The sequence below is a fragment of the Aedes aegypti genome, chromosome 1, assembly GCF_002204515.2.
Source record: "Aedes aegypti strain LVP_AGWG chromosome 1, AaegL5.0 Primary Assembly, whole genome shotgun sequence".
NCBI classification, from domain to species: Eukaryota; Metazoa; Arthropoda; class Insecta; order Diptera; family Culicidae; genus Aedes; species Aedes aegypti.
In genome coordinates, this window is record NC_035107.1 from 187,210,970 (window position 1) to 187,236,812 (window position 25,843).

Sequence of the window (25,843 nt, forward strand, 5' to 3'; positions counted from 1 at the left end):
CTGAACTGTTAAATGAATGCATATATTAAATTGCGACTCAAGCATTCACTAATTGTGTAAATTCACAAATTTTATAAGATTTTATAAAATATGTTTTGAAGATATTTGTAAGAAATCTACTGTTCATGAGGCACTTCTGCGGAAACAATTGAGCATAGCATTGACGAAACTCTTCTTAAAATCAATATTTTTTATTTTTATTTCTTAAATACATTTTTTTTATTTCTTGACATTGTTAATTATATTTTCATTTGTTAAAAAAGCAAAGGCTTCTAAATATTTTGTAATGATTTTGCCTAACAACTCCTTAAGAAAACATTTTTTTAGTTGTTTTCACTAGAGTCTTCCAATAAGTGGAAGCAAATTCGTCAAATTCTTAGAATAAAATGCAATAAAAAACTTTTTATCAATTTTTTAGTGGAATCAGAGGAAATAATAAGATAATATGTGCTTCGTTATACCATTTAGAAGTTCAATTCCTAAATAGTAACATGGAAAAATATGAATTTGTTTCATTAGTTAATTAAAAGTTCATGGAATTTGCAACGAATTTATAAGCATCCCTTACTCAATAGCCTTGTTTCTGTGATACTCGTGTTAGTAATTTATTTAAAGAAAATTACAACTGTTCTAGAATCTCCAACACTTCCCCTTCTTGGTTGAATTTCAGAAATGGTATTTAATGTGATCTAAAATTTATTAATGCTAAATCATCTCCAGCGAATCAAAAATTTAAAAAAAAAAACTATAGTCAGTCAGCGTGGAATATGTTCATACTAGGGAAAAAATAAATTCAATCTTTTTAACTCATGTTTGCTATCTGAAAATGTTGTTCAGGATTTTGTAAGAGTTCCTCCCACGTGTAGAAATTTTTGAATATTCTGCCCAGCCTCACTGTGCAGTGATGTCAAGGCGGGGAAAAGTTAAAAATAACTTTCACTAACAATTCTGAAAGTATTTTTGTATTTCTCTTCTAAATTCAAACCCAGAATTTTTTGAAGTTTAAATAAAAACTGATTTTTTTTTACATTTCCTCAAAGAACGTTATCAAAATTCTTGTGTTTGTGCTCCCTAGTAAAATTTATGGGGAATTATAATAAACTTCGACTAAATTTTCAAATGTGAGCACACACTCGAATACATGCTCCGCTTAAACTATACATTTTTATACCAACCTTCAGAAAATCAAAGGTTCATCTTGAGCAAACTTGCACACCATAATTTTCAATTGGTTGAAGAATTTAGGTGCTACAAATCTGTATGGCCAAAATGTTTAAATGGATCCAATGAACATTCTTGTTTAAATCTTGAAACAACATTTACAAATCATTTGAAAAATTCTAATGCAAATAAGTTGAAGGTCTTTGTATCATGTTTTGTTGTTGCTTGGCTGATGCGTCATATAACTTGACAGATATGATGATCATGATGATGATGAGGTTATCATGGTCAAAGAAGAGTCTATCATGCGATGAAGATAAATAGTTTCAGACGGCAATTATCTGGTCATTCATAATAAGGGGTCTTCATTTGGGCATGAATAATCCATTTTAAGACTTTCTATACCATTTGTATGGAGATAAATCACTGTGAGCTGTAATGAAAGGCCTGTTCAAGATTATCTGTCATAATGATCTATCGTACTCTGAGAACCCTGTTCAAGATGCTCTTAGGCTTTCAAAAAGACTGTTTAATTCTTATCAAGTTAATTTGAATATTTTTTTTATTTCCAATAGAACCTCTAAATAAATACCACAAACTTGATTTTTGCACAAACCAGTTTTAATAGCTATTAAAAACCATTAGAGATTAAGCAAGTAACCATAATGTTAAAATTTGAAATAAATGTATGGGAATCATCCAAAATACTGAAAAGTATCTGAAAGCGATTCAGGAATTGTTCAAATTTTCCATTATTATGGTAAAAAAATTCTGTTGGAAATTTGTTTTAGGAGGCGCCCTTATTTAATAAATGCCTTTCAAAATTAACAAAATACTTTACGCATTTTGGCGCCCCCCAATGGCTGGCGCCCTTGGCGGGTGCCAACCTGGCCAACCGCACGCTACGGCACTGTATAAGACATGGCTGTTCAATGTTACGAATAATAAACGATAAGATATTAATGTAACTAGTTCTCATTTTGCTCACGCGTTTAGTTTATACAGTCCATTCGTCATTCAGTTAAGTTCAAGTTCAATTTGTGCAGTAAAATAAACGTGTTGTACAAGTTTACAAGTATCGTAGTAAAGAATAGTTTGTGTCCCGAAAATTACCAAAATTGTGGAACAACATCACCGATGGAAACCAGAAAGATGTTAACAGCAGGACTTTCGCAGGATTGCTTGAATAATTCACAGCAAAAATTCTTGTTTCTTTCAAGTTTGCTCCTAATATTGCTCAAGATTTTCATAAATAATTAGAAAACATTCAATTGTGAAAATGTTTTATCTGCATTTTTTTACAGAAAATTCTTTAAGTGTTTCTCTAGATTTCTCTAACAATCAATCCCCGAATGTCTTCAAGATTCTCTTTCGCATATAATATTTTAAAATTTCTTCAAAAACGCCTATCTATTTTTTTTAATTAAATAATTCCAATGTGTTTTTGCGGAATATGTTCAGCTATTCTTTCATAAACTCTTCCGTGAAAATACTCAAAATTTTCCCGAGAAATTTGTTGAGAGATTTCTTTGGAGAATTATATTATTGTTTCCCCTAGGTTATCGTCCTAAGATTCTTCCGAAAATCCATCACAGCATTTTCCATGGATTTTCTAATTTAAACTTAGCTTTATAGATTCTTCCAGGAATTTTTTAAAATATTTTTTTAACAGGTTTACAAAAGGTTTTTACAATTCATTCTTGAACTCATAAAAATATATTCTCCAGAAATTCCATCTGGTATTCTTTTAGATTCGAAAATTATTCCACATTTTTTTTCAAATGTTTATTCAAGGTTTTTTCTTCTACAAAGAATATCTAGAAATCAATCCATTCTCCATATTTGGCTCAAAACTACTCCAGAAATACCTCAATATTTTTAATGGTTATCTAAACAAATTACTCTACGAATCACTTCATTGACTTCTATTTTTCATTATTTAAGTTTAAATTGAATTTGGAAGAAAAACCGAATTCTTGTCGGGAAATTCAAGAATTCACCGTAGAATTGTTGAAACTTTTTGATGTCCTGAAGATATACCTCACAAAAAAAGCTTTGGTGTTTTTTTTTTGTACGAATAACTACAAAAAAAAATCTTGATCATTTTAATCGTCTTTTTAATTAGACAATGATTTATGTTAAAACGGATGAATTTTTTAATAGAGGTGTTTGTATCTAACATCTAAGAGAATGTTTTGTATGAACAGAGAAGCTTCTAGGATAGTATGGCGAACAGAATAATCTAAAAACTTGCAATGCAACTTGCAAAAATTCCAAACAAACTCTTATGGAGGGAATATTTAAACTTCTGTGGAAGAACTGTAGGAGTTTACCAAAAAAATATTGGCGGTATTTCTCAAGAACATTGCCAAAGATGTCATGGTAAAATTCATAATTTTGGATTACATTAAAAATTCGTTGAGGAATTACGGATGGACTTTCGGAAACCAGGAACCATTTCAAAAAAAAAACCTGAAATTTTTAAAAACTCCTGGAATTTATTTTTTTTTTCTGTAGATTTCTTGAAATGTTGCTTTTTGGAGTATGATTTTTTGTGCGAAGTTGAACAAGACAGCGTCATACGAAGGAAGGAGAAACATTAAAATGTTAAAGCAGGTCGAAACAACGGATGGATAACGAAACAATCAAAGATAAATGATAATCTATAATATTTTCACTAGAGGTGAATAATTACAGGATAATTGAAATCTCTAAAATGAAAAAAAACTTATTTCTCAAGGAGCTTCATCAGAATCTTCTTTAGAAATTATTCTTGAAATCTAGCAGAATTGCTTATTTGAATTTTGGATTCCCCATATTTCCGCCAAAAAGCCTCGAAGAATTCCGCCTTGGAATTGCACAAGAATTCAATTCCAGAATATGGATTTTTGCGGAATTGATAAAACTGTTTCTAAATTAAAGTTTAGAGATGATCTTTATAAACTTTTTATGAATTTCGTAATAGATCCCTGCTCAGTTATTTTGTTAAATGTTTCTCCACAGATTCCTTTACCACTATGCTAATTTCGGAAGCAAAAGTATGCATGGGGTTCTTCAATAAATTTCCTCTGAAGATTCGTATCCAAAAGACATTTGAATAAGTTTTAGCCAGACTCAACTTCTTTAAAGAGATGTGTTATAGGCCTTGTTTTTCGACAATAATTTTAGCTGTTTTAGTTCTAACAAGTTCCTTATGTAATTTTGCCTATTTATTTATTTGTCGACAGCTTTTTTATCAAATTATTTTGTTGGATATTATACGAGTTGTAACACAGCGTAACAAAAATGACATTTTTGCGTGTCTCAAGAATCAAATTATGTGTCTCTAGTAAATTTGGGGCTGCTGAATCTAGTGCCATTCTCAGAAATATTCCAGCACGTCACAATTTTTAGCTACAGGTCGCCAAAGTTGTATAAAACACTGGTTTTATTAATGTTTACATGAAATTTAAAGTACAATTTATCAAACATTTTTGTAATCTTATCCACCAAACATGCAAAATAGAATTTGAACTTTCATTTCAGACATAATTTGATTGAAATTGCGTGACTAAATTTCGATTAAACCGATTATTTTAACATGCTTGCAGTCTCCATACAAAATTCTTCGTTTCTTCTATATGGAAAAATACAACAATTCTCTAAACCATCAAAAAATAACTTTTCCGTATCGAAAGTATTACAAACTTTGATGATAAGTATTGTTATACACATAAAGTTTGAATTCTGTGGCAAATAGAGCCAATTTATTACCTTACAAGCTGGCAAACTTGCATGCAAGTTGGCTGAAATAGTCATTTTTTACATTTTAAACAGCCAATATCTCAAAAACTAGACGTGCTATGATATTTCTGAAAACGGCAATAGATTCAGCAACCCTTAAATAAGTGAATAGCGGTATTTTGGTGCTGGAGAGAAAAACGTGTTCCGCAGTGTAATTAATGTATGAGATTCTTTGAAGAAATCGAATGAGGGTAATCATCATCACCTCGATCAGGTTACCGTTCCTGAACATAGGAAATCATAATGCAGTTAAAAAGCTGCTCTATGCTAAAATATTTGAAATAGTATTGTTTGCACTATTAAAAAAATACGAATTTAAGGAACCGGAATTCCATGATTTTTTGTATTACAGTATTCTGCAGATGTCTAGCGACAGCCGGCCAATTAATCTTTCGGTGGTCGCATGATTCACCGAAGTCTGAACCGTAACAATGATGATGTGTACGACAAACGAGGTTTTCCTATTGTTGTTGAACAAAATTAAAGAACGTAACTATTGAAGAATATATGTCGTTTGATTCAGAAGATTTTTCTTCACATAAGAATTATGTTTTTTTTTTCATTTTCATATATGTTATCATCCAAAATCCTGGAGGGGGCCTGGATTACTCTGGGGGGGGGGCCTTGCCCCCCTGCCCCCCCTGTTCCTACGCCAATGCAAACATAACATTAATTTCTTATATCTAGGTGTTCTGTGTTAGACAACACTATCATCCTAATTTGGTAAAATTAATTTAAGATTTTATTAATATTTTGTTAACAACACATTACATTTCATTTGCGGTAGCAGTTCAGATATTTTACAGGATTTCGATTTACTTCGTTTCGATTGGATTTGGATTTGGATTGGATTTGGATTGGAATGGATTTTGATTGGATTTGGATTGGATTTGGATTGGATTTGGATTGGATTTTGGATTGGATTTGGATTGGATTGGATTTGGATTGGATTTGGATTGGATTTGGATTGGATTTGGATTGGATTGGATTGGATTGGATTTGGATTGATTGGATTGGATTTGGATTGGATTTGGATTGGATTTGGATTGGATTTGGATTGGATTTGATTGGATTTGGATTGGATTTGGATTGGATTTGGATTGGATTTGGATTGGATTTGGATTGGATTTGGATTGGATTTGGATTGGATTTGGATTGGATTTGGATTGGATTTGGATTGGATTTGGATTGGATTTGGATTGGATTTGGATTGGATTTGGATTGGATTTGGATTGGATTTGGATTGGATTTGGATTGGATTTGGATTGGATTTGGATTGGATTTGGATTGGATTTGGATTGGATTTGGATTGGATTTGGATTGGATTTGGATTGGATTTGGATTGGATTTGGATTGGATTTGGATTGGATTTGGATTGGATTTGGATTGGATTTGGATTGGATTTGGATTGGATTTGGATTGGATTTGGATTGGATTTGGATTGGATTTGGATTGGATTTGGATTGGATTTGGATTGGATTTGGATTGGATTTGGATTGGATTTGGATTGGATTTGGATTGGATTGGATTGGATTTGGATTGGATTTGGATTGGATTTGGATTGGATTTGGATTGGATTTGGATTGGATTTGGATTGGATTTGGATTGGATTTGGATTGGATTTGGATTGGATTTGGATTGGATTTGGATTGGATTTGGATTGGATTTGGATTGGATTTGGATTGGATTTGGATTGGATTTGGATTGGATTTGGATTGGATTTGGATTGGATTTGGATTGGATTTGGATTGGATTTGGATTGGATTTGGATTGGATTTGGATTGGATTTGGATTGGATTTGGATTGGATTTGGATTGGATTTGGATTGGATTTGGATTGGATTTGGATTGGATTTGGATTGGATTTGGATTGGATTTGGATTGGATTTGGATTGGATTTGGATTGGATTTGGATTGGATTTGGATTGGATTTGGATTGGATTTGGATTGGATTTGGATTGGATTTGGATTGGATTTGGATTGGATTTGGATTGGATTTGGATTGGATTTGGATTGGATTTGGATTGGATTTGGATTGGATTTGGATTGGATTTGGATTGGATTTGGATTGGATTTGGATTGGATTTGGATTGGATTTGGATTGGATTTGGATTGGATTTGGATTGGATTTGGATTGGATTTGGATTGGATTTGGATTGGATTTGGATTGGATTTGGATTGGATTTGGATTGGATTTGGATTGGATTTGGATTGGATTTGGATTGGATTTGGATTGGATTTGGATTGGATTTGGATTGGATTTGGATTGGATTTGGATTGGATTTGGATTGGATTTGGATTGGATTTGGATTGGATTTGGATTGGATTTGGATTGGATTTGGATTGGATTTGGATTGGATTTGGATTGGATTTGGATTGGATTTGGATTGGATTTGGATTGGATTTGGATTGGATTTGGATTGGATTTGGATTGGATTTGGATTGGATTTGGATTGGATTTGGATTGGATTTGGATTGGATTTGGATTGGATTTGGATTGGATTTGGATTGGATTTGGATTGGATTTGGATTGGATTTGGATTGGATTTGGATTGGATTTGGATTGGATTTGGATTGGATTTGGATTGGATTTGGATTGGATTTGGATTGGATTTGGATTGGATTTGGATTGGATTTGGATTGGATTTGGATTGGATTTGGATTGGATTTGGATTGGATTTGGATTGGATTTGGATTGGATTTGGATTGGATTTGGATTGGATTTGGATTGGATTTGGATTGGATTTGGATTGGATTTGATTGGATTTGGATTGGATTGGATTGGATTTGGATTGGATTTGGATTGGATTTGGATTGGATTTGGATTGGATTTGGATTGGATTTGGATTGGATTTGGATTGGATTGGATTGGATTTGGATTGGATTTGGATTGGATTGGATTGGATTTGGATTTGGATTGGATTTGGATTGGATTTGGATTGGATTGGATTTGGATTGGATTTGGATTGGATTTGGATTGGATTTGGATTGGATTTGGATTGGATTTGGATTGGATTTGGATTGGATTTGGATTGGATTTGGATTGGATTTGGATTGGATTTGGATTGGATTTGGATTGGATTTGGATTGGATTTGGATTGGATTTAGATGGAATTCAATTTTGATATTGTATCATATCATCAAAATTCGAAATTTTGCCACTAGGCGGCGCTAGTGAGCAAATAATTTTTGTTTTGCGTACAGTTCCGTAGACTGACCACTTAGATGGATGGCGTGTTCGGCAAAGTTGGCACTTTCGGCTCGGCTCAAATAATGTTAGCTCTTGTGATACTGAGCAACTTTGCCGAAGACGCCATTGCAGTGATGGAAAGTGGCGAACGCTTCATCTGAACTGGAACAAAAACAAAACCAAACGCTCCCGAGCGTCAGAGCGCTGCCTTACTCGCATCTGTCGACTCCCGAGTAACTGAAGCAAAAAGTGTTTCGCGAACGTGTTCGGAGCTGCTCAGAGTCATATTGTGCTTTTGGGAAAAAAGCTGCTTACCCTCCGAGATTTATGATTTTCAAGGGCTTTTGACTACAAACTAGTAGTTTACTATCGATATGATGGTTATACAATTAATTTGTCTGTCAAAACCATAATAAATCACGCCTTACTCGGTTACTCGCGAGTAAACGCTCGCGAGCTTGTTGCTACTTTTTTTGACATGTTCTCCCGAGCAGACGGGTGCGGGCTTACTCACACCTAGCCAGATCCCGAGTCTGTGATGTTTGTTATGCGTTGGTATACACTCGTGAGCTGCTTCGTGATGCGAACTTTTCCAGCACTGCGCCATTGTTCTAAGTGGTCAGGCAACTGAGCTATGCACAAAACTAAAATTCCATGCCGACTAGCGCCGCCTGGTGGCGTAATTCTGTATCAGAATGACCACCGCATGTCAGGCCTTGAGCTACTGAACAACTCTTCCGAAGACACCAACCTTCCAAAACATCAGGATCTAGAGATATCATATGTTACAAAATTTTGCATTCTTATCCCTCATGGTCCATATAGTGCAAATCAGAAAAAGCGCCCCTACCGGCCAAGTTCTCAACTAAAAGGATGATCCTCAACTACCAAGGTAGATCTTTCTTAGCACTGAAACTTCGCCGAAGACAGTACTGTGCTATCTCTTTTGACATACGAGATATTCAACAACACCCTCAAAGTGATGAAATCCAATAAGCCCTGGGTCTCCCCTATAACGCAGATTCCTATAACGCCCTCAACCATGTGTCTAATAGGAGACCTGACAGTAATTCATTATTCCGTAAGACTATACTGACGGTAACGGTTTCCAATCCTTTTCGATTTACCACGGAGAATTAATCGTGCTTGCTATACGAAATACGCATGCCAATATGATTAACCCCTCTACCAGCAGCTTTATTTTTTTACCACAAAAAATATGCATACAGCGATAACATTTTTTCACACCCTCATAAAAAACTCTTGCATTTTAGGAATCTGTGTCGATATTGAATATTGGTCATATGGATGCGGAGATATTCCAAAATTCCTTTGGGACCGACGTTTTGCCATAACCTACGCTAATATAGCTAATGAAATTTTTCTCACTTTCGGTCATGCATTGTTCGAAACAATACTTCTATGAGAGTCTGTTGGGAAAAAATGAAGCAAATTGGTGCAACCGTTTTGGAATAATGAAGATGTTTGTTTCTGGTTCAAATTTGGCCGTAACTTCAAAAAACATAATTCTGTAATTTTCAAATTGCTTGATGACAACTCAACCGTTTTCCATGATTTTTTCAGAGAAGCTCCTTATAGACATTTTATAACCCACATTTTAGTTTTTTTGATAAATTGAATTGTTTCCGTTGATCTGACACGTACACGCCTGAATCCGGCAATTTCCACTCTATTAGATGGTTTCTACTTGAATGTTAAGACAATAGTTATCGCAGGTGGGCGTACTCTCGATCTCGTCCTCCTCAATGATATTGTTCTGCAAAATCACCCAATACACGAAGCTGTCGAAGCACTTACCACGGTCGATGTTCATCACCTGCCAATTGAATTAGTTGTATCTTGTCCGTTACCTGTTACATATGAAACGGTTCCTGACAACACAGGATTTGACTTTAAAAAAGCAAACTTCGAGTCACTGAATGTTGCTTTACGCTCAATGGATTGGGATCGTCTTGACTCTACTGAAGATGTAAACAAAGCTGTTGCATTTTTCACTATTTCGGTGATGCAAGCTGTTGCGGAACACGTTCCGTCACGCCAACCACCTTGGCCGCAATAGCCGACTGCGTCTTCTAAAGCGCCGTCGATCTGGTGCTCTCCGACAACAAGTGTTCCCTGCGTGCTGGAAAAATCGTTTTTGCAATTTCTCATCGTAATAGGCTGTTTTTCATCACGCCAATCTGTCATGAAACGGCCTACTTTCCTACACTGAAGTATGCAGTGCAGGAATTGTCATTACCTAACTGAAACCAGTGCTGTAATGGTTCATTTCGCAACGCTTTCTCATTACGCAACTGTTTTGAGTTGCGTAATGACTCATTACCCAACTATTTTCAGAAATTGCAAAATGATGATGCAAGCATCCAGATGTTATTTCTGATACCCTCCAGTGGTGTTCTACGAAATTGCAAAAAATGTTGTACGCAACTCGTTGCAGAACTCGATTTTTTCAGCACTCGTCGTAGTTATCCAACTCGGCAAGCCTCGTTGGACAAATGTACGATTCGTGCTGTAAAAATCGTCATTCTGCAACTTGTTACGTAAACTACTATTCTATTCCCAGTTCACAAGAAGGGTGACAAATGTGGCATAACTTTATTATGTGCTTGTTCTAAGGTATTCGAAATCATAATCAACGATTCCTTATTTCAAAGTTGCATCTTCACCGATCAACATGGGTTTTTTCCAAAAAGATCCGTCTCGTCCAATCTTGTTGAATTTTCAACGATTTGTGTTAGAGCTATTGATGCCGGCAAACAAGTAGACGCTGTCTATTTGGACTTGAACGTGGCATTCGACCGTGTCGATAATCGTATCCTTCTCCAGAAACTCAGAAAATGTGGTGTTGCCATAAGTTTCGTTGATTGGTTCCGTTCTTATCTGACTGAACGATCCTTGTGTGTGAGAATCGGGGAAAGTGAATCAGCATCGTTCACGAAAATATCCGGAGTACCGCAGGGTAGCAACCTTGGACCTTTGCTGTTCTCACTATTTATCAACGATGTATCACTGATTTTGCAAAAATGTATAGGATTGTAGAAAGCTTGAACGGCTGTTACCGTTTGCAACATTTAATCAACTTATTCGAAGCATGGTGTGCACGGAACTGTTTAACACTGAGTATCGAGAAATGTCAAGTCATCTCGTACGGAAGAACGCGCAGCCCAATTCGCTTCCCATATGAACTATCAGGGACGACGCTTGAACGTGTTAAATGTGTTCTTGATTTAGGTGTTACATTGGACGAGAAGCTCACTTTCAACTGTCACCAGAACGATGTCATCTCCAGAGCAAATAAACAACTTGGTTTCGTTTTGAAAGTTTCAAGTAGATTCAAGGATCTGCTAATCCTGAAAGCTTTGTACTGCGCCTTAGTGCGTCCAATATTGGATTTTGCTGCTATCGTGTGGTGTCATTTTCAAAATTGCTAGATCTCACGAATCGAATCCGTGCAAAGGAAATTTGTACGCCACGCGTTAAAAAATCTTCCTTGGCGGAACCCAGAAAACCTGCCACCTTGCCATGAGCGTTGCCGTTTACTGGGGATCGATACCTTGGAGGATAGACGTCATGTGGCCCAAACAATGTTTGTTGCTAAGGTTTTGAGGAATGCAATTGATTCACTGGCCTTGTTAACTGACGTAAATATGTATGCACCTGAACGGACACTGCGTAGACGTCAATGCATCAGTCTTGGTAGTCGCAATACACGCTATGAACAGCATGATCCTGTGAGGTTCATGGCTTTGAAGTTCAACGAAGGATACCACTTGTTTGACTTCAACGTCACGATAACTACACAGCGGAACCGTTTTGTTCAGTATTTTAGAAGAAATTGACTGTATGTTTAGCTTAAGTTATTTATTTATATATTCATCAAGACAACTTCGTGTCAGATGGATTAAATCAGAAATACAAATACAAATACAGGTCGGACTCGATTATCCGGAGTATCGATTTTTTTTTCCACTCCGGATAATCGAATCCTCCAGATAATCGAATCCTCCGGATAATCGAATCACTAAAAGCAAAGTTAAAATCAACAAAAAAAGAACTTAAATGTTATCTTTTATCGTTGTTTTATTTATATGATGCAGTAGCGTAGCCAGAAATTATTTCTAGGAACGTTAGGAAGCTTGAGAAGAAAAAAAATGTTTTGACTGGAATACATAAGAAACCCCTTTTAAGCCCTCTTTTTCTTACCTATGACCAAAACTGCAAAACCATTCATATTGTATATAGCAATACAAAATTATCTTAAATTTATGCATAAAAACTGAAAAACATGAATATCAAAAACCAAATTCCGGATAATCGAGTCCGATATGTACAAATAAAAACAAAATGTCAGCCAAAGCCGAAAATAGAAGAGTTATTTTGAGGGCTTGTGAAAGAATGGTCCAAAAATATCGAAAAACAAAAAAGTTATGGCTGTTTGATTTTTTTTGTGTTAAAAAATTAAGCTTTCGGTAGAGGAATTAATTAACAAAGAAATCACGTACCTAATAACTGTGAAAGCGTCAAAAAACACCACTGAGAAGCAGGCTTTTTACCAGTAGGAATGTAATACCAGACATAGGAAGACATCGTTTTCTATTTCAAACACGGATCTGTTACTTAAATCATTTCATCAGACTGTGTAGAGAAAATATTAAAAACGATTTCATTACAGCTTTTTCAACATGTCTATTGTAAAGATTTAAATATTTACAACAAATCATCGAATGTGAATAGAAGATTGACGGAGTACAAAAACCGCATATTTATCGGCAGCAAGTTGATATACCCACTACATCTTGGCCTATGATTTTCTCGAGGAATGAACCGCGATCTTGTTCTCGATGCCGTGATGTCGTTAACCTCAAAACACTGCTCCACATAGATTTTACCTCCCGCGTTTTCTTCAATTGTCGACTATGCCGTGGTCGTTTTCGTAGAGTGGGCGGTTTAATATATGCAGTCTAAATACATATTCAAAGGAAGAATCAATCGAGCAGACGAGTAGAGCAAGAGCACCTATGGAAGAACCGAAATCGTAGCAACAGTGGCAAGGTAGGTCACAAAGCAGTAAAGAAACAAACACAACACCGAAAATGAATTTGCATGTTACAACTGCAACAAGTTCTGTGTGATTTGTTGTTGGTGTCTATTTTTCCTGTGGATCGAGGATACGTTTTTTTTCATAATAACAACTTAGGCTAGCACGTGCTGAGGTATTTCATGAATGAAACAAGTGCAATCATTATCGATCGAATACAAGTGATAGTGAGCAAGAAATTACATTGCATTATCTGTTGTTTTTGAATACAGGTATGCAAAAATATAGAAATGAGGTGCTTCTGTATACATAGTTCTGTCTTCAACATCAATCCAATTTCGATTTCAATTTGTATTATTCCTTGATAATAATTCATGTTTTTCTCTGATGTACCCAGCAAAAATGGCCGAGGCAAAGCCGAGTAGTTGAAGCCCGCGGCTACAAAGCAAAGCTATGCTTCGAAGAATTCGATTCCTGGTCAGTCCAAGATGTTTTCGTAAAGGATATTTTCTCGGCTTACCTGGGCATAGAGTATCATCGTGTTTTCCATACGATATACAAATGTGAAAATAGCAACTTCGGCAAAGAAAGCTCTCAGTTAATAATTGTGAGAGTGCTCATAAGCTGAGAAGCATGCTCTGTTCCAGTGAGGACGTAATGCCAAGATGATGAAGAAGAAGAATATATCTTAAGAAATTGCTGCTTAAACTCTTGAAGACGTGCTAACCGGAAATCTTTGACGGACATAATAAGAGAATTTCTGAAGGACTTGATCGATATTCTTCGACAAAATATTTAGGAAGTTCGCAAAAGAATCACTAAACGAACCTCTCAAGAATTTTGAAGGTAACTTTGGGTAACTACCTGTATCAGATCTTAATAAAATTGCTGAAAAAATAAACAGTAGTATTTGTCGTAATGTCACGAGTAATACTTGTCGCAGTTCTAAGAAAAAAAAAACATAAATTTCTTAACAGAAATGTCTGGCCAGATTCAATGAAAAATCTTGAAAAATACTTCATGTTTGTATTATCTTTGTTTTCTGGGATTTTGGTATTAGTGTTTTTATGAGCAAACGATACAAAACAAGTGATGTAAACGCCTAAAAACTTAAAAACAATACAAAACTAGTGATGTAAACGCCCACAATCCGTTTTATGATGTCATCAAACAGTTCAGTTCGGAGTTCAAAAACCTCTATTCGAATACACACCGGAAATCGATTCCATGGGAATAGTTTTCCTGTTCGCCACAAGTATAAAATAGAACTGCACGACAACCCATCCATCAAAGGTTTTGTAGTAGTTTGGCTGTTTAGTTGGATGTAGGCAAAGACTCATTTTAAAATCCATTCAACAAAACTTTCGCTCCAAGCTTCCATGTTTACCCATGGAAGCCAGCCCATCCAATTGATACGATAGGCGGTGGGATCCCGTCACGAAAACTTGTTACTTCCAGTTAACCTCATCCTCGTTCCCGTCGTCGCTATGCAAAGCATAGGCAAGTCAAGGATTGATAGACTTCAGGGCGCGTATATGGCATGTCTGTTCAAATTTTCCAGGAGTACGAAGCAACCCGTGTGGTTTGGTACTAGGTAGGATTCATCGGTAGCTATGACGATAGGCTAGTTTTGCGTTGAATATTAAACTGGTACAGAAATATACACGTGCGAATCTCTACTTTTATGTCTAGTTCTGGTCTTGATTCTGCATTTGCAGTCGTGTTCAATCTAACATTGGAAGTTTTAAGGTAGGAACTGAAAAAAAACAGAGTAAATGTTTTTACTTGATTCAGATTTTAATGTCAATGATTACTTTCATACTATATTTTTGGGCATAGTGTTCAATTGATCGATTGTAAAGATTCATATTTCGTTTTAGGGGAATTTACAGTATTGGACAATGCATTTGCATTTTCTTCACATATTCCATGCATCATAACCAACATTAAAGGGTTTTATCGGAGTTATTCATGAACCGTTAGAACAAAATTCGAACAGTTCTTCGGGAATAAATTGAATTTAAAATATCTCAACTCTATCATGAAAACGTTATAGATGAAACATGAAATGATTCATGCTAATTTGCTTCATGAAATGGTGTATAATCTACTATAACGATTACTGATGCTATGGTCAAAACCGGTGCTTCTACCCTGTAGTTCATAGGTGTTTCAATGCTGATTGCCAAGAATAATCAAAAAGTGTCGAATCCATAAACTACCAGTTTTTTGTTGCTAGTTCGTTTATTTGAGGCTCATTTTCATTTAACGATTTACGGAGCCGACATATTTTTTTTTTTGATTATATATAATTTATTGGCTCTTTTTTAGTATCTAAATAAATAAATGTACTTAAAATTATTCCAATAGTTTAAAGTATTAAACTAATTTATGATGATTTGAATATTTGATCACTCTAGTTGTCCACATATTGAAAAGAAATACATATCATGAAGTTTATGTCATGTCTACTAACTTCAGCGCTGTCTATCTGCATAAAAGTTATTGGTAGACAGCATACGTATCTACCTATAGTCGTACATTATTCAACAAATTCAATTGTCATTTCTTTCCGGAATGCGTCATTCAATTTCCCTGCAGCAACTTAGTCTCAATATATCACTTCCGGTTTGATTTGCAAGGGTTCTATAAAATTGGATTTATTGCATTTATTGTCACGATGTTGTCGGTGTTCTGATGCTCCACTTCACCTCAATCAAATCATTTCGTAGTAAATGAAGACCCATGTTATGAGTTGAAAGTTGCAAGAAAGATAGAAAGCTCTCGCCATTACCATACACGATTCAATGTATCGTACAACCATGTTTACCCACTAAACCACACGAAACAACTCGCCCCCCAAAACCTGAACAGGAAATTGACTAGGAGGGGACTCCTTGCCTAAGAATGTTCTTTTGTTCTAGTTTCGCATTTCCTTCACTCCCACTACACAGACAAATCCTTTGATTGAGGAACCCCGAAGAATGCGTCGTACGCCATAGCAGTCTCAAACATACAGGTCGTGTGAATTGTAACCCTAAGAGTCACGAATAGAATCAGTCTGTTTTCATACGCGACCAAAATCACATCGTTTTCGTCATCTACGCCGGTTCTTGTGCGTTCTCCCCAGTTCGAATAGCAAATACTTTCTTATGCAAACTTTTTCGCGGCTGGAATTTAACACTTCCATCACCGTTGACGGTTGCGTGTGATTTACCAGTTAAATTTTTACATGGAATATTTACCACTCCAGTATTAGAATTGTGGTTTTAAGACAACTGTAATTAGAATCAACAGTATTAGCGGGTTCGAGTGTTTTGGAGTGATTATGGTTAAAATCCATTCCGGACTGAGTGTGACGACAACAATGGGAGTTCGTGAGCAGCTGGCACGTGAAATTTGCGATCCGAACTCATGTTTGAGCCAGAACATCATCATTAAGGAGATGGTTTTACTGCAAAAGGAGCAAATGTAATAAAGATCTATTTGAAACCGTACAATGAACACTTTTACATCGTCTCTGGATATTTCAACACGCTTCTTTTGAGACAGATTAAATTGGAACATTTTTTTTTGTTGGATAAGTATTTATCACCTTTCCTTACAATTTTCTTGATATTCGTGAGACGGGCCTGGTGTAAGGATTAGAACAGGATCGAATGCCATCCCCGAAATAGTCACTTATGTTGCTAAAGTTATAGCACAGACAAACAGACGTAACACTTAGAACAAATTTCTTCAAAATCCATCGCCCTGTTTACACCATCATCATCTGGTGAGCATGTTGCACGAAAAGGTGTTTCGTGCAACAAGACCGGCAGATAGTGGAGGTGTGAAATAGCAAACGCAAAAAAAAAACGATGCGCGCGCCTCTGGTTGTGAGACTTGTAAAATACCGAATTTGAAATGATCGTTAGAAACTTCGTCAGTGTTACGTCTGTTTGTCTGTGGTTATAGTGACGACTTCCTTCGGAAGGGAAGTAAAGCCGTTGTTCCTGTGATAAACTATTTAGCCCATAAAGATAGAAGAACAGTTCTTGACATTACTACAAACAAACAGACGTAACACCAGTTTAAACCTTCATCATCTGGTGAGCATGTTGCACGAAATACTATTTTGTGCAACAAGATCTGCAGATGGCGGTGTGAAATGTCAAACACTAAGAAACGATGCGCGCGCCTCTAGGTGTGGCGTTTGAAACATTCGGAGAGCGTATTGCTTTAAATTTCCCGGGACAAAAATCCCGCGATTTCCCGGAGTCTGAACAATCACGAATCCCGCAGAGTATTCATCGAAAATCCAGGGAATTCCCGAAATTTAAATGTAAGTACCAGTCGCATTGACTGAGTACTCCAAATTTCTTAGCAATACAGCAGTCTTCCCATGAACAGAACCGATGTGCAACTTTGGTTTGAACCTTGCAACTTGTGTTGAACCAAAAACGCGCTTCGTCTCTTCACCTAGGGTTACCAGACGTACTCTTTTTAGAGTACAAGTACTCTTTTTTGCCTTAAAAATGTGTGTACTATTCTTTTTTGCTAAACAAGCTCAAGCGTACTCTTTTTCGGTTATTACTAACGATAATCGACAAATCAAATAACTTATTTTTTTCTATCTTAATATACGAGATTTTTTGCCCTGGACTAGTTAATCTCGGGACCAATGGCTTAAATTCCCTTCCGAAGGAAATCGTCACTATAACTTTTTTGTCAGTTTTAATTTTCAGTTAAAAAAAGGCAGTTTAAATTAAAAATCACTTGGTTTCGAACAATTTAATCTTATTGAAGCAACTTTTTTTATCAAACACTTTTTCTAGAAACGTCGTTTTGACGATGCAATTTTTTATGAATAAAGCTGTGGGACTGAAAAGATTACACTTTGAAGTGTAGTATGAAAATCACAAAAATTAACTGTAAAACCAATCAAGTTTCTAAGTAACATAATGTTTTAACAAGTCATTAAAAAAAGTTAAATAAAATTCAATAGTTGAGGTTCTTTTTAGATCCACTTTTCACTATTCTCTGTTTTCTTCTCAAAATCATATTGTTCTACATTTTCGAAGAATATTCTTGCAAAGTAAAGCCTGATTCGCTGATGACAAGTAATTTCTTAGCCTATCTTGATGCATGGGAAATTCCTGCAAGGAATCGATCAAGGAAGCGTTTTTTTTCTGATCGCAGTACGCAATTCAAAAGAGATGTTAGTTCAAACAGGAGTCGCTGTAGAAAATTTCTGCACGAAATCGGCGAGAAATTTCTTTAGCGATTCCTGTTCAGCAGCAAATCGGGCTTAATAAGGAAAGATTGTTTCAACAAAGTTTATTTGAAAAACAATATTATTACGAAAGGTCGAACGACTTTCGGTATAGTCAATGTAATTAAAAAATATTGATTGAAAAAATCAATTCACTCAGAGTCAATGTTCAATATGATAAGAAAGCATATTACAGATTTGTTGAGAAATATAAGAGTTTAATTTCGTAAAATCCTAGATTAAAACTTGAGAATAGTGCCTCCCTGAAAAAAATATTTTAATTGATATGTAGGAAAAAGTGCCTGGGATCAAGAATCAGATTTTTTTTTTGCAAGAGAATGTCGAAATTATTAATTAGTACCTAGTGCATTATTTTTTTTTTTTGAATGTAGGCTAAGTGTACTCTTAAGTACTCTTTTACAGAGTTGAAAAAATGTACTCTTATCAGTGAAAGCAAATATGGTAACCCTATCTTCACCAGTGTATCAAACCGAACCCGGTACCTGTGTACTGCGGTTCAAACTTCGGTTCAAATGAAGGTTCAAATAATGGCAATAAGAAGACAGACAGGGAACGGTTGACATACACGCGGATAAATTTCTACGATCATATATGGAACTTCTTGCATCAAATCGCAAGAACCTTGAGGCTTGAATAAAAGTTTTATTTAAACAGATCAACGGATATCAATAATTTGAATATCATTTGATGGTAACTTAATGAAAAATCCAAGGATTTTACTATATCAAACAACAAGATACCATAAGTAGAAATTGCTAAGCGTGGATATCGTTCTGAACCTTGCATGCAACCGAAGATTTGCACCAAAATTTGAACCACGATTGCATACGAGGTACAAATGGTCCGGTTTTCGAACCGGCGTTTGAACCAATGTTCACTTTACACATGTTTGGGTTTAGGTTCAGGTTCGAGCGTTTGGGTTTGCACACGAGAACAGAGTGCAAGGAGGGTACGAAACCGTCTGAACCAACGTGTTCGGTGTTAGTTTGGGAAGACTGCAATACAGTCTTAAAAGTTAGTGGGAGACCTACATTTTTACGTCCTTCACCTAATTATTTCATTTATTTAGTCAACATCTAAGCAGATAACACTGAATCAACAAATTTACGCTATAATACTCGGATCGTGGCCGCATTTCTCCATCCTCGGTTTTGTCCCACGCTCGCCAAATCGTTGTGCATTTGATCCGCCCACCTAGTTTGCTGCGCTCCTCGCCTTATTGTTTCGACTGGATCCAAAGCGAATGCCATCTTTGTAGGGTTGCTGTCTGGCATTCTTACAACAGGCCCTGCCCATCGTATCCCCCAGCTTTGGCCGTATTCTTTCCATGTCTATCGTAACATTGTTTTCGAGGCGAACCCTGCCGCGCTCAGCTCCACACACTAGCATGTACTTTGTCTTGGACGCATTCACCATCATTTCAACTTTTGCTGCCTTTTTAAATGTTCGACCGACAATGTCCATGTCATCCACGAAGCGAACAAATAGGACGGGGTTGGTGGTCTGATGGCTACCGCTTCTGCTTCATATGCAGAAGGTCATGGGTTCAATCTCAGGCCCGTCCCTTTCCTCGTACTTTGTAGTTGTATATATCTCACTTGCTTCTATCTTCCATTCTAAATATTATATCACACTCAAACTATTCGTTCATAGCAAACGCTAGAACCAGAGACGGACAAGAAACCGTTTCCCTAACGCTTCCCTACTTCCACGCGCACGCCTTTCTTACGCCTGATACATAGGCAGTCTGCTAACCACAAAAGCAAACCTCTCTTCCATGCCTTTCCCCCAATCCATACACTCCCGCATGAACTGGCGTGGATCCAGTGGAATATACGGTATACGTGGGAGCCAGTTCAATGCATCATCAATTCCTCCCCTTCCCCTCATTGGTCTGCATTCTGACGTGGCAGGTGCCATTGTTGCCTAAAAATAGAAGATCACCAGCACTTATACACTGAGGATGCCTGTTAGTCCCAAGCAGTCATTCGGTTGGTTCCTTGTGTAAATGCAGCTGATCTGGCGATACTGGAGTGCATCCACGGGCCGCCAATCAAGCTCAAGCTCAAGCTCTCAAGTCATCCACGAAGCGAACAAATACACTGGATCTCGTGAAAATCGTACCCTGGCCCTCCGCATAACAACTTGTAGAGCGATATTGAACAACAGGCACGAAAGTCCATCACCTTGGGTACAAACGACCTTGAATATTCACCTCAAATCTTAAAATAATTTTGCACATCTTCTATCGTTGCTTTTTTTAGTCTTGTAAGCCTCCCGAGAAAGCTGTTCTCGTCCATAGTTTTCATTGGCATAGCTAGGATTTTTTTCTGGACAGGGCCTAGCAGTGAACCGTATAATACATTTTTGATGCTATTGTCGCATTGCTGTTACATTCACATGCAAGAGGTTTCAAAACATTCATTTGTGACATTCAGGTTGCTACTGATACATTCTTACTGCAACCATGAATGTATTACCTGACATAGATAAGAGTAGCGTGCAATTCTTTTCAGCCTCCCTTGAACGTTATGCTGTTGTGGATGACGGGAATGCAAAATGAATGTAAAAAACAATCACGACGCAGCTGCGATCGTAGCGACAACTATTCATTCGTTTGCTTCTGATCCAAATCGCCACTTCATCAAAGCTGCGTTTTCACTGCTGCACAATGGACCGATGCACGAGTACACTATTTGACGTTTGAGCGGTCCCGTGTTGTTTACGTGACCATGGCAACGAGTGAATTCGGCACCGCTCAAACGTCAAATTAATGATCTCGTGCATTGGTACGTGGACCTTTGCACGAGTTCACTAATTTGACATTTGAGCGGTGCCGTATTCACTAGCTACCATGGTAACGTAAATAACATGGCACCGCTCAAACGTCAACGACTGAACTCGTGCATTGGTCCATTGGAGGAGAGGGCGTTCATTGGAAGCAACAAAAAAGTGTCACAAACGGAGCACCAGGGTTTTTTTAGGTTTGCTTCTACGCTCTTTATTCGTAGGTTTCTGCTTCGAGCCGTTCTCGCACAAGGTGCTGTCCATAAACAACGTGGTCATCCATGGGGGGAGAAGGCCGGGGTAGTTTGTTTGACCAAAGATCACGATCGGCACATTTTTTTTGTATAGACGAAAAACCGATCGACGAAGGAAGAGGAGTCTAAAAATAGAAAAATAACCCGTGAGTTATGGACAGCCCTCAAGCTGGTGCGGCTGGTTGATACAAGAATGAAAAGAAAAACATATTTCAATCGGTGCACATTGTGAGTGGCACATTATGATAATACAGATTAATGTCTACTACAGTAATTCATTACAACCATGATACATTTATTGCTGACCAAAAAATAGTCACAGTCGCGCATGACTTTTATTTTCAGTATCACATGAAAGTTTTTGTTGCATGAAAGTCATGGTATTCTATGTGTGAATGTCACGCTCACTACAGTTTTTGACGGTACATTTTGGTTCACTGGGGCCTAGGGGGGGCCAGCGTGTTCTGGTATCACGGATGTAATATCCGTCGCAATAACCATAGTATTCACAAATCTCGGATTTTTCATTGTACTTTTTTATGATTTGGATGTACGTTGTAAGAATGTAAAAGTGTCTGCAATATTGTTATTTAGCTCCTAGAATTCATTCAAGAATTAAGTGATTCTTGCTCATATTTCTCAAAAGCTTTTTAAAGGGAATTTTACAGAATTTTATTCTGATATCCCCAAAAATATTTCTCTCATTTATTATGTCTTCAAATGTTTCTACAGATTCTTTTACAAATGTTGATATACCTTTCTCCATTACATTCCTCCTTAATTATCTTGCACAGCTAATAATAATGAAGATCACACGTCATGTAAACTTCATTTTTGCCATGTAAACACGACGTCATGTAAATTTAATTCTGAAATCATGTAAAAATGTGTGATATGTCATGTAATCACTCAGGATCCTGCTGGATTACATGACATATAATTGAAGTTTACAAGACATATCATGTATATATCCATGATATTCCACGCTCCAATTATGTGCATTATATGTCTCAGAAATTTTAATGTTTCGTTCGAACTGTGTGGATTTGCTCCGGCAATTAAGTTAAAGGGACATTATTAAAATGATTCATAATTGTCTTGAACGTATTATCTATTAATTCTCCAATAAATTCGTGGATTGCTTCTACCAAGACCATTTTAATAAATATGCTGTTCTTCCAAACTACGCATTTCCACAATTTTCCATTGAATTTCGTTCTAAAATTCTTCTGTAAATGGATGGATTCCAAGAAAGTGACAATTCATTAATGAGATACCCCATCAATTTTTCAGAAAATCCATTAGGAGTATTTATTTGTTTTAAACTCAGAAATTAATTCAACTGAACTATTTTATGACTTCAAAAATTCTTTTATACATTTTTTTTTCTGGAACTTATCTATGAAATATTCAATAATTATTTATTGATATTTCTTTAGACCTTTTCCTGGATGTTTCCGTGGATTGTTCTAAGGTGTAATCCTGGAATCGGCCAGGGAAGTTCCAAATACGTACAATATTTTGTGATTTCCTCAAGAGTTATGATCAAAAGGGAAACTATATGTGTGAACATGTTGTGAGCAAATTAGGAATTATCAACAGAGTTTCTGGAGATTTTTTTTAATTTGCTTAGAGCACGTAAAGGCGCGAAGATCTACTTGGCATAATACCTGAAAAAATGTTTTACAGGATTCCCAGAGTAATATGAATATATATTTTTAATAAAACTCATTACGAAATGAAGAAATATTGCTTTAATCCTTGAACAATAGCTAGTGGAATAATTCGTGTTTTTTTCACGTATTAGCGACATATCTTGGACAATTTTTTATGGAATTCCAACTGATATGTCTTATTATTATTATTATTATTTATTAATTTTTAACTAAAATTTTGAAAGAGGGAAAAACCCCTTTGAGTGATTTCAAATGGAAATCTTTCTCAAATAGGCACAAAACCTCTTTATCTTTTCGATAAACGTTACAAATCAAACTTAAAACTAAAGGCTCACACGGTACTAAACCATAACAGAGCCGTAATCTTGAAACATAACAATCGGCGTTAAGTAAGGAGTGTCATCGAAAGCCAGTGAGGGAGAGAATCGAAATCGAATCCAACGTGACATCTATATAAATAAAAATGGAGTGGTGTTTGTATGTCACGAAATGGCTTGAGAACGGCTCGACGGATTAGAATGATTCTTCAATAGTTATGTTCCTGAAGTGTTCCGATGTGTTTGTGTATATAAAAAGCAAAGGATATTTAACAGGAAAGTTGAAAAAAACAGGAGTGAACGGAACTTCCATTTTGCACGGAGCGTTCCATGGCGTTTTTCAACAGCCTACTTGATGGCAAGACGAAGTTTGCCGGGACCACTAGTCTGAAAATAAAAGTTAAAAGAAAAACACAAAGAGAATCGAACCAAATATGAGATTTCATTTATAAAATGAAATAAAAGTTTCATTACAGGATACCATTTTGTACCAAGTATATCACGTACAGATACAGGAATAGGTTGACCCAAATTTACTATATTGTTCATTAATTTATTTCTAGGAGTAATGAATTTGTCACACTGAAATACTATATGATCGATGTCTTCATAAAATTCCCCACAATAAATTGGAATCTTTTATGTTGATGCGATACAAATGGCTGTTACAAATATAATGGTTTCACATCAATCTCGAAAAAGAGCAAATAAAATTTCTACTTGCTGGCATATTAACTGATATGTCTTCCTGATATCATTTTCGACACAATTATTGGCGGAACACTGGAAGGCATTGGAATGGGTATTCAGAATGTTGGAAGAATTTATACTTAGACTTTTGGAGAAAAAAATCACAAAATGTTTGGTGAAGTCAAGGTGAATAATTTGAGAAACTGATTTTAGTCTTCTTTCGGAAATTCCTAATGATCTTCAATGGGTAATTTGTTGGCGAAATACATGAAAAGAGTCTGGTGAAATTCGAACGAAAATATTGTGGAACGGTCAAAGGAACTTCTAAATTAGTTATCAGGCAATCTTTTGCTGGATTTTATTAAGATTATTTCCAATAACGTATTGTGATTAAATTCATTAGAGGACGCTTGACCAAATTCTCTCAATTTTAATACAGAAATCATTGAGAAATACTTGCCTCTTAAAATTTAAGATGGAACAATCAAATAAAAATTCTGAAAAATCTCCTACGAATTATATGAGAAAGCGGATGTATTATTGGCTCTACATAAAATACTTAACATTCCATTATGGATTATGTTAGAGTTTTCATAAGGAGTGTCTTATTCAGAAGTTCTACCAAACATTTCTTCAATAATATCATCTGAAATTACTATAATTCTTATAGATCGTTAGTTAGTACTTCTCGAATTCTGTTCAATTATCTGTAAGAATTTCTTCATTGATCTTCTGGATTCGTCACTGATTTATCAGCAATTTCGAATTCCACCGATGAATTTTATCAGAATCTTATCCAAAATATTTGTTCAATATTGTAAAAAGTTTTTCCGTGTAACTTTTTCTATGAATATTTGTAATATGATTCGGCTAAAAAATGTTGAGAAAATTTCCTCAAACATATCAGAAGATGTATACAAATTTCGCTTTAAAATTCTGTTTTTTTTTTCAATTATGTTGTCAAACATTCCTATAAGTAAAGTCCATTACCATTTTTGTAATGCATGACAAATAAAAGGATTTTCAGGTTGTTTAACAAATTTTCACTAAGATTTACTGGACCCATTTTTATCCAAATGTTAATTACAGACAATGGCAGTTTGAAAAAATATTTTGTTTTTAAGTTTTTCCACATATTTAATATTTTTTGTTTTTCTCGAGGAAATTATGACTTATTTTTATTTTTGTCATGACTCATATAGAAATTTTAACAGAATGTCCCAGAAAAAATCCCTGGAATAATCATGTTTAGAATAAAATTTTGAACTTCTGGCATGTATCATTCTTACAAAAATGTTTGGTAGAGTTTTTGACGTAGTGCCTGGAAAAAAACCTGAAGTTATATCTAGCATAATGCTTTCAGATTTTCGACTGATATCAAATAGGGAGATTTTAGACTGATTTTATCTGAAGAAAATCATGAGAGCTTATGACAAATATTGGTGTGATGCTGGAATTGATGGTGGATTTCTTTGAATTTCTTTGAAGCAGAAACTTAGAAAGCATTTCTGATACATTTTCTGGTCAAATAGAGATTAGAGTACGGAATATTGCTGATTGCAAGACAAGTAATGGGTAGTCATAAACATAAACAAGGATGAAGGAATGGTCTTGAATATCTATCGCGAAACGTTGTCACACCGAAACGTTGA

At 35.9% G+C, this 25,843-nt stretch overlaps 1 protein-coding gene across 5 annotated transcripts in view; it reads left to right on the forward strand.

Moving 5' to 3' along the window:
• Positions 1-25,843, forward strand: part of LOC5569462 (tubulin polyglutamylase TTLL5) — a 133,439-nt gene that overhangs the window by 98,340 nt on the left and 9,256 nt on the right. The window contains exon 1 of one of the 5 annotated variants that reach the window (XM_021855207.1): positions 16,319-16,663. The exons of the other annotated variants lie outside the window; for them this stretch is intronic. Within the exon in view, the coding sequence (XP_021710899.1) occupies positions 16,521-16,663 (143 nt within the window). The 5' untranslated portion in view covers positions 16,319-16,520. Of the gene's footprint in view, positions 1-16,318; positions 16,664-25,843 lie in introns of those variants that run through there. 5 annotated transcript variants of the gene reach the window in all.